Source organism: Hyaena hyaena, unplaced genomic scaffold, assembly GCF_003009895.1.
Source record: "Hyaena hyaena isolate Hyena2069 unplaced genomic scaffold, ASM300989v1 scaffold_1478, whole genome shotgun sequence".
Taxonomy (NCBI): Eukaryota; Metazoa; Chordata; class Mammalia; order Carnivora; family Hyaenidae; genus Hyaena; species Hyaena hyaena.
In genome coordinates, this window is record NW_024082111.1 from 138,768 (window position 1) to 151,756 (window position 12,989).

At 39.1% G+C, this 12,989-nt stretch overlaps 1 protein-coding gene across 4 annotated transcripts in view; it reads left to right on the forward strand.

Moving 5' to 3' along the window:
• Positions 1 to 12,989, forward strand: part of CEP295 (centrosomal protein 295) — a 56,516-nt gene that overhangs the window by 22,020 nt on the left and 21,507 nt on the right. For all 4 annotated transcript variants that reach the window (XM_039223873.1, XM_039223875.1, XM_039223874.1 and 1 more), the window contains 6 exons: positions 2,363 to 2,546; positions 2,762 to 2,929; positions 5,486 to 5,707; positions 8,827 to 8,919; positions 9,065 to 9,168; positions 12,639 to 12,776. In XM_039223873.1, coding sequence (XP_039079804.1) covers positions 2,363 to 2,546; positions 2,762 to 2,929; positions 5,486 to 5,707; positions 8,827 to 8,919; positions 9,065 to 9,168; positions 12,639 to 12,776 — 909 coding nt within the window. The remainder of the gene's footprint in view (positions 1 to 2,362; positions 2,547 to 2,761; positions 2,930 to 5,485; positions 5,708 to 8,826; positions 8,920 to 9,064; positions 9,169 to 12,638; positions 12,777 to 12,989) is intronic.

Sequence of the window (12,989 nt, forward strand, 5' to 3'; positions counted from 1 at the left end):
TTTGAAAAAGTGTCACAGAGCTCTAAAATATGTGTAATGAAACCTGGCTTTATAAGTGTAGCTTCACTTCTGTCATGCTTATTTTCGTTGTATTTATCCTCGGAACTTAGGAGAAAATGATCCATTTTAGAAGTCAAATGATTTTATTTTCTGTATTTGACTAATGCATTTGGAAGTTTTTTGGTTTTTTTTTTTTTAAATATTTTATTTATTTCTAGGAGAGAGAAAGCGTGAGCAAGGAAGGGTCAGAGAGAGAGAGGAAGACACAGGCTCCAGGCTCTGAGCTGGCAGTCAGCACAGAGCCCGACATGGGGCTCGAACCCACGAACCGCGAGATCATGACCTAAGCGAAAGTCGGATGCTTAACCGACTAAGCCACCCAGGCGCCCCATGCATTTGGAAGTTTTAAACACTCAGGTGAAGAGTGAGTTTTTAAGTGCTTCTGTAGGAATTAAGAGCCTTAAAGTGGAGCACCTAGGTGGCTCAGTTGGTTAAGTGTTGGACTCTTGATATTAGCTCAGGTCATGATCTCACGGTTTATGAGATCGAGCCCCGTGTCTGGCCCCACGCTGACAGCATGGAGCCTGCTTGGGATTCTCTCTCTCCCTGTCTGCCCTGCCCCCACTCACTTGCACACACTCTCCCCCTCTCTCAATAAATAAACATTAAAAAAAATAAAAGCCTTAAAGTTGATTGGTATAGTTTTAACTGATTCATATATGACCTTCTCACTTAAACTTTTAGATTTTATAAACTGGGAGTAAATTATGACTAGAATAACTGATTATCTGAATTATTACCAATAATTCTCATCCTAAGACTTAAACTGATAGAAAAAAATGTGAAAGACAGTCAAACTGAACACATTGTTCCACACATCAGTAATGTTTCGTGGTTAAGAAATTCCATAGTCTGCCTGGAATTTCTTCTTCACTGCTTAGCTGGTTGACCTCAGGCAAATTACCTAACATCTCTGAATTGTTTCATTGTCTGTTTTTGAAGATGAAGTGAGTTTAGTAAAGCCCTTAGAATAGTGCCTGGAATTCCATAAGCTCACAGCAAATCTCAGTAGTGATCATAGATGTTATTATAAATGATTCAAGCAGAATAATATGCCATATTTGCATTGAGCTAGAAATAGAATATTTATTTCAAAGAACTTTGAAGTTAAATGTAAGGGATTGTTAGAATCTTAATATTAAAAAATGAATCATAAAACTTTACATAAGAATAAGCCCAAGTGTTGTGGGGCCCCTTGGTGGCTCAGTTGGTTAGGTGTCCGACGTGGGCTCAGGTCACAGTCTGACAATTCATGAATTTGAGCCCCGCATCAGGCTCTGTGCTGAGAGCTCAGACCCTGAATTGCGCTTCAAATTCTGTGTCTGCCTTTCTCTTTGCCCTTCCTTTGCTCGCTCGCTCTCTCTCAAAAATAAAGAAACGTTAAAAAAATTTTTTTTAACATTAAAAAAATTAAAAGAAAGAAAAAATAGTGTTGTCTATTATCACTTGGCAAACACCATTACATAGGCTCTCTGCCTTTTTTGTAGGCTCAGTGTCTCTTACATGAAAATGGTCATCAAAACCTGCAATCTCACCGCTAGTAGAGGGTTGCGTTTTCCCTATGTAAACCTTTTTGCTGCAGACTCCATTGTGTCCTGGGATCTTATTTCTTGCTAGTGTCTGTTATAAATAGTATTTGGCCTCTACCTGCCTCTCCAATATTATCTTTTTTCCTTAACCATCCTTGCCCTCCATGCTCTGTCTATCCATTACCTGTGGCAGTTTATTTTCTCCAGATGCCCCATGTCTTCATCTCTATACCTCTGTGCTGCAGTACTTCTTTCTTACTTGTACTCCTTCACCCACTTTTATCTGGCTTAATCCTTGACTCAAAGGATGAGAGGTCTTCCCTTATTCTCTCTCACTATCTCCCACCACTAAAATTCAGTTAGATAACCTCACTAAAACAGTCTGCTTTAACTGTCATATTAGCCCATCTTTTTAAGCTTAAAGACCTATAAAGAGATCCTATTTCATCATGGGGACTCATAAGGATGTGAAGTAACAGGAAATATCTTTTAAGCCGCAGTCACTCTGGGTCTCGGTGCTTCTCTGAGACTGTTCTCTGAGACTCCTCCAGTCTAGGAGTAAGATTGTGTTTCTAGCTTCTAGCATAGTACCTGGCTTTCAATAAAAATTTTTTTAATGAATACTTACTGTCTTGTGGCAGAACACCGAGGAGGGGCAGGGAGGAAGTCCAGTCCCTGTTCTTTGTGACTTCTCCACTTTTCCGTCACTGTGAATAGTACTGTCTAAAGCCTGTGACTCCACTGTTGTTGATTAAGTCTCTGTATTCTTGAAGACTCAGGAGAAACTAATGAAAGAACTCAAACAGCTGCAGCAAGACGACCTGGCACGTAGGAGACAGACTGTCGCGCAGATGCCGCCGCAGCTGGTTGAACTTCCATACAAGCGCAGTGAGATGAAAGAAGACTGGCAGAGAGAGCTGGAATTCGCCTTCGAAGACATGTATAACGCAGACAGGAGTAAGACACTTTCAGTAAACTTTCAACAATGCTTCTAGAAGTGTTTTGGTGGGAAAATACATTTGTATTGGTGAAGCAGTCTTTATTTTGAAATGAGTTCTCAGTTTGAAAGAAGCTCTCATATGTTAGAAACCATAATGGCCTTTAAATTTTATGCTCAAGTTCTTCGTAGTCATTTCAGAATGGAATCATTCTCTCTCTATTTCTTTATTGAGAGGTAAAAGGAAATCTGATTTTGCACCTTGAACCAGAACCTTTGCCCACCGTGACTGATCAGATTCAAGATGAAGAACTGGACCTTTCAATGGAACAAGAAAGTTTAGCGGAAACTGAAAACATTCCAGTGACAGAAGCCGAAATAATATGTTCTAGTGAAGCAGATGGTAAAAACTCCTTCTGAGCTGAAAGTTACAATATTCCATAGAAAAAAATGCTAGAAATTTGCCAGCAGGAAAGTCTGGTCTAATTTCAGTGCAGACAAATAACTAATACTAATGGGGGTGAGGAAGGAAGAAACCGTGTTTTAGGATTTTCATCAACAATCCTAATTTATATGGGAGGAAAGTCATTTTGTTCACATGTACATAGGTTATTCGGCTATTTAAGTTAGATACTCAATTCTAAATTAATTTGAAAACTCAGCACTGTTTTTATTTTTATTTTTTTTTTAATTTTTTTTTTTTTTTATGTTTTATTTATTTCTAGGAGAGAGAGAGAGAGAGAATGTGAGCAGGGGAGGGTCAGAGAGAGAGGGAGTCACAGACTGAAACAGGCTCCAGGCTCCGAGCTGGCAGTCAGCACAGAGCCCGACGCAGGGCTCAAACCCACGAACCGCGAGATCATGACCCAAGCGAAAGTCGGACGCTTAACCGACTAAGCCACCCAGGCACCCCTCAGCACTGTTTTTAGATTTTCATCAAGTCACCAGAGTTCCTACTGTGTTAATAGGAGGAAAAAACTACCAAGTACTTCATAATGATGAATAGCACAAACTTCAGTCTCTCTTCTAAACTTTACCTCTGTCTCCACCATTCTTAACTTTTTCGCTTGGCTATCTCACAGTTACTTAAAGCTCCCTGTCTGATGATAAATCTATCCCCCCTTGTCTACTGAAACCTTGTCTTCTTCATGTTAGTGAATGATACACACATGGCTATCTAAGCCAGTGCCATGAGATTTACCTGTACTGCTGCCCCCCTCCACATCTCCTGAGAGACCACATTCTGTTTACTTTGACCTCTTTTTTCCCCCTCCATACCTTTGTTCACAACCACTCAAGCTTTCTCATCATCTTTACCCTACACTGGGTAGTAGCCCTTGGGGTTCCAACTTTATGTACATCCCCTGTTAGAGCCGGATGAGACTCTATCCCCGTTCCCGTGCCCACACTGCTGTCTGACAGTGTAAGGTGACCGTGACCTCTCAGAACTGTGAGCAGAGGGTTCAGGGCTCACTTGCCTTCCTGAGTTCCTGCTCCTACTTTATTTCTGGCTGCTGCAGAGTCTCTGCTTTTCTTGCCAGACCAGTCATGCCTTTAAGAAGATATTTTTACTGTGTCATACAGCTCTTTCAGTTTTTTAATTGAGAGTACTATTCAGATCTCTAGTTTGTCAGAATTGCAATTCTTGCCTTATCCAAAGGAACACTTACTTTTCAGCTCCCGCAGTTCCCATTTGGAATTGCTCGCTTGATGTTGCCAACCTTCTTGATCTTTCAAAAGAATCTGGGAATCTCATTGGTTTAAAAATCCTTATTTTTAAATATTAGCAACAAATTTAATTTCTTAAATAGTAATGAGTCACAAACTAATGTTGAGTGAAAGAGCCAGGTAGAAAAGAATACCTAAGTATAATTCTATATTTATAAGAAGTTAAAGTAAACAGAACTAATCTGGTCTTGAGATTAGAACAGTGGTTATCTTTGCGGGTGTATTGACTGGGAAGGGGTATGAAGGAGCCTTCTGAGTGATGGTAATGTTTGCATCATGATCTGAATTGTGTTACATAGGTAGATGTAAAACTTTTTGAGCTATACACTTGGGTTTTGTGTACTTTATTGTTTGTAAATTAAATTAGTATTTTTTTAAATATGTCAGACAAAACCATAGTTTGCCGGTTTCAACTTCAGTAGATTGCTTTAATTTTATTCCTTGATTAAGCCAGAGAACTATGTATTTGCAACACAGTTCTGTCCCTTTAGAGAGTAGTTTGTACCATATAGAGTTTTGGTGTTGTGCTGTTAACCCATATGGAAGGACGTTTGGGGAAATAAGAATTTGTTTTGACTGAAGAGATCTCTTTATGATGGTAGTTGAGTGAAATTTTCCTCCAATATTTCCTGGGAATAATTTGGGAGCACCTGATTGGCTTTTCAGGTTATAACTAGTTATGTTTTCTTTCTTAGGCTACTAGGAAGCACAGAGCCAGGGCAGCTTTTTGGCTCAGGTGGTTGAGCGTCTGACTCTTGATTTTGGCTTAGGTCATAATCCCAGGGTCATGGGATTAAGCCTCATGTCAGGCTCTGCACTGAGCGTCCCATATTTGGGACTCGTCTCTAGCATGGAGTGCAAAACCTTATAGAAGATGTTTTGAATGCTAATCTTCCACAAGTTAATTAAACGATATGCATTTTGTCATCGTATAGCAAACAGAAAAACATCTTCCTGATGTGTTTTTAAGTTTGAAATTCGTATTACATGCATATTGTTGGAAAATAGTTGAATTTTGGTGCTTTTATTTAAATTTAAATTGAAAATTATTCCTGATTATAAAATTGTGATTGGGGCCAAATAGCATTGTATATGCTGCTAATTTATAAACAGAGAATAATAAAGTTGTGCCTTTATTGTAACTAGTGGTTGTGGCAGGTACTAAGTATAATGGTAGACTACTTTGCTTGGTATATAACAGATGCTGAGTAAGTGTTTTCTTCTCTTTTAGCTCCCTTGGCAATGAAGACCCACCAGGTCCCTTCAAAAATTCTTTTTAAAAAATTACTAAATAAGATCCGAAGCCAAAAATCTCTGTGGACAATTCAGTCCGTGTCTGAAGATGAAAGCGAAGTCATTACGACTGCTAATGAGACTGAGAGTAAAGCCCCAACAGTCGAATCAGGAGCAATTGCTGGCGAAGAGAGAACATTATCCTCTGGGCAGGAACAAGGTGATTCTCTCCAAGAGTCTCATTTTGTAGCACACGGACCCTTTCTGAGTTGTTCAAAAATATACTCATTCCTCAAAAATCAAAGAATAAAATTGGTCAAAAGGAAGAAAATGCTTTAAAGCCCATGATGCTGCTAGTTCAAGGCAGTAAATGTTAAAAACCTTAGTGAACCTCTTTCCAGACATGCTAATGTGGTAGTATTGTTTATATACGGTTGTCCCTTGGACAAAACAAGTTTGAACTATGTAGGTCCAGTTTACGTGGATTTTTCCATAAACACATTGGAAGATTTTTTTGGTGATTGCAACAATTTGAAAAAACTCACAGACGAACTCAATAGCCTAAAAGTACAAAAAAAATTAAAAAGGTTATTTTAAGAATATAGTATATAGCACCTGGGTGCCTTAGTCAGTTAAGTGCACGACTCTTGATTTCTGTTTAAGTCATGATCTCACGGTCTGTGGGATCAAGCCCTGTGTTGGGCTTCATGCTCACAGCACAGAACTTGCTTGGGATTCTCTCTCTCTGACCCTCCCCAGCTCATGGTCTCTCACTCTCTGAAAATAAATAAACTTAAAGAGAAGAATACAGAATGTAATATATGTAATATACAAAATATATGTTATTCAACTGACTATATTATTGGTAAGACTTTCAGCCAACAGTAGGCTATCAGTAGTTAAGTTTTAGGGGAGTCAGGGAGCGCCTGGGTGGCTCTGTTGGTTCAGTATCCAACTTCGGCTCAGTTCATGATCTCGCGGTTCGTGGGTTTGAGCCCCACATTGGCTCTGTGCTGACAGCTCAGAGCCTGGGGCCTACTTCTGATTCTGTGTCTCCCTCTCTCTCTTCTTGTCTCCTGCTCATGCTCTGTCTCTCAGAAACAAACATTTAAAAAAAAAAAAAAAAAAAAAACAGCCCAAGGTGGCATCAAAGCCTTACATAATCTGTGCGTGCACACTGCTCTCCCACCATCTGATCTCACCCTGCTTTCTCTGACTTCCTTTTCTACCACACCTCCCTCAGACCACTCACCATACGCGCTGTCTTCCTGGCTCTTCCGTGAACACAACAGTCATGACTCACATGGTCTTTGCAAATTGGTGGTCTTACTGGCTGGGATGCTCTTGGATATTTCTGTGCCTTACTCTCTCTTCCTTCAGATATTTGCTGAGACCTGGCTTTCTCAGTAAGGCCTTCTTTGTTCACTATATAAAATGGCAAGCTTCTCCCCTCCCCCGATCCCCGTACCCTTCACTCCTTATCCCCCTTACCCTGCTTTTTCTGCATAGCTCTTACCAGCATCTCCTAGACCATAAATGTATTTTCTTGGCTTGTTTGCTACTTGCCTTGACACTCTGTCTACCCTGCACATCCTCTAATCCTGGTATAACCTCTATTGAGGGTAGGAACTTTGTTTTGTTCATTGCTGTATCCCCAGGGCTTAGACCAGTGCCTTGTACATAAAAAAATACTTTGTTTTACTTGCACATAGAAAAATATTTTTTGAGGGTCGCCTGGGTGGCTCAATCGGTTGAGCATCTGACTTCAGCTCAGGTTATGATCTCATGGTTCGTGGATCTGAGCCCCGCGTTATACTCTGTTTTGACAGCTCAGAGTATTGGAGCCTGCTTCAGATTCTTTGTCTTCCTCTCTCTCTGTCCCTCTCCCACTCATGCTCTGTTTCTTTCTGTCTCAAAAATAAATGAACATTTAAAAAAAATTATTTTTTAATATTTGTTGAAATAATTGAGCAGCTTAAAGCAAGAGACGTAAGTTTAGAAGTCAGATATATATATATATGTGTGTGTGTATATATGACATTTAAAGCCATGGGCATAGAGGAACTCTTTTAGGGGAAAAAATTTAATGAGAAGAGGACTTAGAAGACCATTTGAGGGACTCCAGCATTTAGCAGATGACTAAAGAAGGCAGACAGCAGAGCAGTAAAAAGGACTGGCTAACAAAGTAGGAGAGAGTATGGTTTCGGAATTCAGTAAAAGGGAGATTCATCTTCAGTCATAACCAAGTTATTTTTTTAAAAGGCCGTGTATGAGTAGGCCTTCTCCAGCTTCACCTTGCTTCATTCTCCCCTTTGTCTGACTATACCTTACATTCATTCTTATACATCCCACGTTCTCTACCTGGCTGATTCCTCCTTACCTTTCAGATGCCTGTCTAAATGTCATTTCCGAAGACAAATCTCATCTGGGCCCGTAGCCTAATTCAGATTCTCTTATAGTACTCTATTGTATAATCCTTTGTTTCTCTTATATAGACCTACCAGTTTCTAGTCTTACAATTGTTTCTGAGTACAAAGGATAAATATGTAATGTTTCTGTCCCTCATTTGCCTGTAAAGCTTCCTGTCCACCTTTTAAAAATGTGCCACTGTGTCAGCGTGTAGCACATAAGTAGGTGCTGAATAAATGAGTGAGTGAGTGAATGAATGAATACTTAAAGCAGCATTCCTGGCACCCCTGATATGATCAGAAAAACTGATTTAACTTCCTTCTCTGCTCTGATTTCATAAATAACAAAAATTCTGATATTTAAAAATGCCAAGGAAGGCACTTGGGTGGCTCAGCTGGTTAAGCCTCTGACTCTTGATTTCGGCTCCGATCATGATCTCACAGTTCGTGGAATGGAGCCCCTTGTTGGGCTCTGTGCTGACGGCATGGAGCCTTCCGGGGATCCTCTCTCTCCCTCTCTGTCTCCTTCTTCCCTGTTTGCATTCTTTCTCAAAATAAACTTTAAATAAAAATTGAAATATCAAGGATACATTGACATTCCTTAAGTTTCTCTTTTTAAACTTTGGTACCTTGCTTATTCTGCTCTTTTATGCTTTTCTCTTGTGCTTGAAACTATCGGTACACCTTTTTAATCAATTCTTCAGTTTTTCCTTTTGGTTCACAGATTTCGCTCCCATCAGTCTTCTTATATTAGGCTCTAGTTTAATGGATAAAATATGTGGTCATCTGGAACATGACTGGATCTTAACCAAATAAGACATTTAGATGGACCAAAATTGAATTACTGATCTGAATGCAAGTTGTTTTTTTTTTTACTTTGTACAGATGCTTGAAAGTGATAATATATGTTCATAATAATGTATCTTTACAGTTGCTGAAAGTGATACTTTAACAGTTGACTCTGGACCACTTAGTAGTGAAGAGAAACCACTTTCACTGGATACAGAATATGAAAAGGAACAAGGTATTTTTATTTTCAGATTAAGCTTGCTTAACTTAACATTTTTTTCCTAATACGGTGACATATGTGATAAATGAATAAAGAGAATTACAGTGGTGTCAAAATTCTAAATTAATGAATCTAATTTTTGTTTTGGGGATTCTCCTAGAAATAAATGAGACTCAGCCCATTACAGCTGTAGCTCAGAGTTCAGTTCTACTTCATCCTCAAGAAGAAGCAGCCAGAATTAGAATGGCAGCAAGGCAGAAACAGGTAATCTGAACTTTGTATTTTTAAAGGTTTCTTTCTTTAGCTGGGAACTATAATTTTGTTTGATCAATGACATTTGTCTTACTATATGGCTGCTTTTGATACTGTTTCTTCTACCTTGTTAGAAAAGACTTCATCTTTGCTTATAAACTATTCACTTGTCCCTTACTTGCATTCTGCTTTGTATTTCATACTTTATTATTTTCCCTATAAAACTTAATCAGTTTTTTAAAGACAGAGACTGTCATTTTTATTTATTTATTTATTTAAAATATTTATTATCAAATTGGCTAATATACAGTGTGTACAGTGTGCTCTTGGTTTTAGGGGTAGATTCCCATGGTTCATCGCTTACATACAACACCCAGGGCTCATCCCAACAAGTGCCCTCCTCTGTGCCCATCACCCACTTTCCCCTCTCCCCCACCACTCTGCCATCAACCCTTAGTTTGTTCTTTAAGAGTCTCCTATGGTTTGCCTCCTTCCCTCTCTGTTTGTAACTATTTTTTGTCTTTCCCTTCCTCCATGGTTTTCTGTTAAGTTTTTCATGTTCCACAAATAAGTGAAAACATATGATATGTCTTTCTCTGATTGACTTTCACTTAGCATAATACCTTCCAGTTCCATTCACATTGCTGCAAATGGCAGGATTTCACTCTTTCTCATTGCCAAGTAATATTTCATTGTATATATAAACCACATCTTCTTTATCCATTCATCATTTGATGGACATTTAGGCTCTTTCCATAATTTGGCTGTTGTTAAAAGCGCTGCTATAAACATAGGGGTACACGTGCCCCTATGCATCAGCACTCCTGTATCCCTTGGATAAATTCTCAGTAGTGCCATTGCTGGTCATAGGGTAGTTTCTATTTTTAACTTTATTAGGAACCTCTACACCATTTTCCAGAGCACCTGCACCAGTTTGCATTCCCATCAACAGTACAAGAGGGTTCCCAATTCTCTACATCCTCGCCAGCATCTGTTGTTTCCTGAGTTGTTCATTTTAGCCACTCTGACCAGTGTGAGATGGTATCTCAGTGTGGCTTAGATTTGTATTTCCCTGATGATGAGTGATGTTGAGCATCTTTTTATGTGTCTGTTGGCCATCTGGATGTCCTCTTTGGAAAAGTGTCTATTCATGTCTTCTGCCCATTTCTTCACTGGATTATTTGTTTTATGAGTGTAGGGTTTGATAAGTTCTTTATAGATTTTGGATACTAACCCTTTATCCAATATGTCATTTGCAAATATCTTTTCCCATTCCATCTGTTGCCTTTTAGTTTTGTTGATTGTTTCCTTTGCAGTGAAGAAGCTTTTTATCTTGATGAGTTCACAATCATTCATTTTTGCTCTTGATTCCCTTGCCTTTGGAGATGTGTCGAACAAGAAATTGCTGTCGTTGAGGTCAAAGAGGTTGTTGCCTGCTTTCTCCTCTATGGTTTTGATGGTTTCCTGTCTCACATTTAGGTCTTTCATCCATTTTGAGTTTATTTTTGTGTATGGTATGAGAAAGTGGTCTGGTTTCATTCTTCTGCATGTTGCTGTCCAATTCTCCCAGCACCATTTGTTAAAGAGATTGTCTTTTTTCCATTGGATCTCTTGCCTGCTTTGTCAAAGATAAATTGGCTGAGACTATCTTTTTTAAAAATTCAATTCATTTTATATACTTTCTGGTTCAATGCCTTATACATAATAGTAAGTGCTCAATAAATATTCACTGAATAAATGAGTCCCTGTCACAATATTAGACACTTAGCTAGGCGTTATCATCTCAAAAGTTTTTCTGAAATACTCATTTTCAGAAGAAAAACTGTAAATTCAACCTCCTTAATTATAATTTTGATTCTATCTGCTCTGATAGATTTTTTTTTAATGTTTTATTTATTTCTGAGAGAGAGAGAGAGACAAACAGCATGAACAGGAAGGGTCAGAGAGAGAGGGAGACACAGAATCTGAAACAGGCTCCAGGCTCTGAGCTAGCTATCAGCACAGAGCCCAACGCAGGGCTCAAACCCACGAACCGTGAGATCATGACCTGAGCCGAAGTCAGATGCTTAACTGACTGAGCCACCCAGGTGCCCCAATAAAAGATTTTTTTTTTTTAACACAGATTACTTGAAGGTGGCTAATTGTTACTAAGCCAGTCAGTTTATAGTCGCAGTTTTTTATACAAATAGAACTGGGGAGTGAGAATTCTATGAACCAATATTTCTTCTCAAGTAAGTGTTTTCTAATCCATGTTCTAAAGCAGTATTGTTCAATAGAGCTTTCTCTGTTGTGGAAACATTCCACATCTATGTCCAGTGTGGTACCTGCTAGCTACATAGGCTGTTGTGTACTTGGCATATGACTGGTGCCACTGAGGAACTGAATTTTAAGTTTTATTTAATTTTAATTCATTTACATTTTAATAGTCATATGTAGCTAGTGTACTTGTAGAGGTGCTACTGAAATATAAAAGGTCTGAATTCAGTGGCTCCTATGAGTGAGGGAAAGTAAGGAAGGTGAAGACAAGAACTCTGCTGTAGCCACGACTGCCTGATCAGGAATAGGTAAAATACCGGACTGAGGCATTTTTTTGTTTTGAAAACCAGATCATTCTTCATTATCTAGTGGAAGTGTTTCTCTTAATCAGACTTCACATACATTCCTTGTTCTACTTATTCATTGAGTACTCATGTGCTATGTGTGTTCTAGGGACTGTACGAGATGCCCTCTTGAGCAGGCAGCCAGTCACACTAGTCCCTGTCCTCATGAAGCCCGGGGTTCCTCTGATGTGTTCTAATTACTTGGATTCGTGTGTGCATGTGTGTGTTGGTGTAATTATTAGAGTTTATGTGTCACTCCTCTACCACTGTCTTCATCTGTTTCACACCTGACAGAAAAGACACAGAGTGTTGCTCATGTATTATTTGTCCTCTAGATAATGCACCCCTTCATGGTTGGGCCTTAGAATCAAATTGTTTGTGAGGCCTTGGAATTCAATTTCTTTAGTCATTTTTCTTACTGAGAACACTAGAAAATTAAAGGTCTGGGGGTGCCTGGGTGGCTCAGTCGTTAAGCGTCCAACTTTGGCTCAGGTCATGATCTCACGGCTCGTGGGCTTGAGCCCTGCATCGGGCTCTGTGCTGATGGCTAGCTCAGAGCCTGGAGCCTGCTTCAGATCCTGTGTCTCCCTCTCTCTCTCTGCCCCTCCCCGGCTCGCTTTCTGTCTCTGTCTCTCAAAAAATAAAATTAAAAAACATTTCAAAAAAAATTTTTTAAATAAATAAGTAAAGGTGTGAGCACAGAATTTGGCCAAGCATCGTAACAGATAAAACAGTGGCAGTGACAGGTAATACATTACCACTTTCTTCTCGGACAGCTGGTACTCTTGGTGATAAGATCGATTTCCTTTCAGTGTAATTCACATCAGCTTTTCTTTTGTATGAGTTTGTCATTAATAGATCAGTAGTATTTTTGTTACTTAGATCATGGAAATTGAAGAGCAGAAGCAAAAACAGTTGGAATTACTTGAACAGATTGAACAACAGAAGTTACGATTAGAAACTGATTGCTTCAGGGCTCAACTGGAAGAAGAAAAAAGAAAAAGCACTCAGCAGACTGGGGTAGGATGCAGGGAATCTCATCCCTACGTAGATTGTTGGGGGATAAGAAAATGTGAGCAATCTTATCAGCATTCAGGAAAGTAAAATGCATTTTAAATTATATTTTGTGATTTTTTTTTCTTTTAATACTGTATGTGTGTGTGTATATAGATACAGGTATACTTATACAAACCTAATGGCTTTCATCTTTCAGTTTCTAGAGGGTGCCAGTGT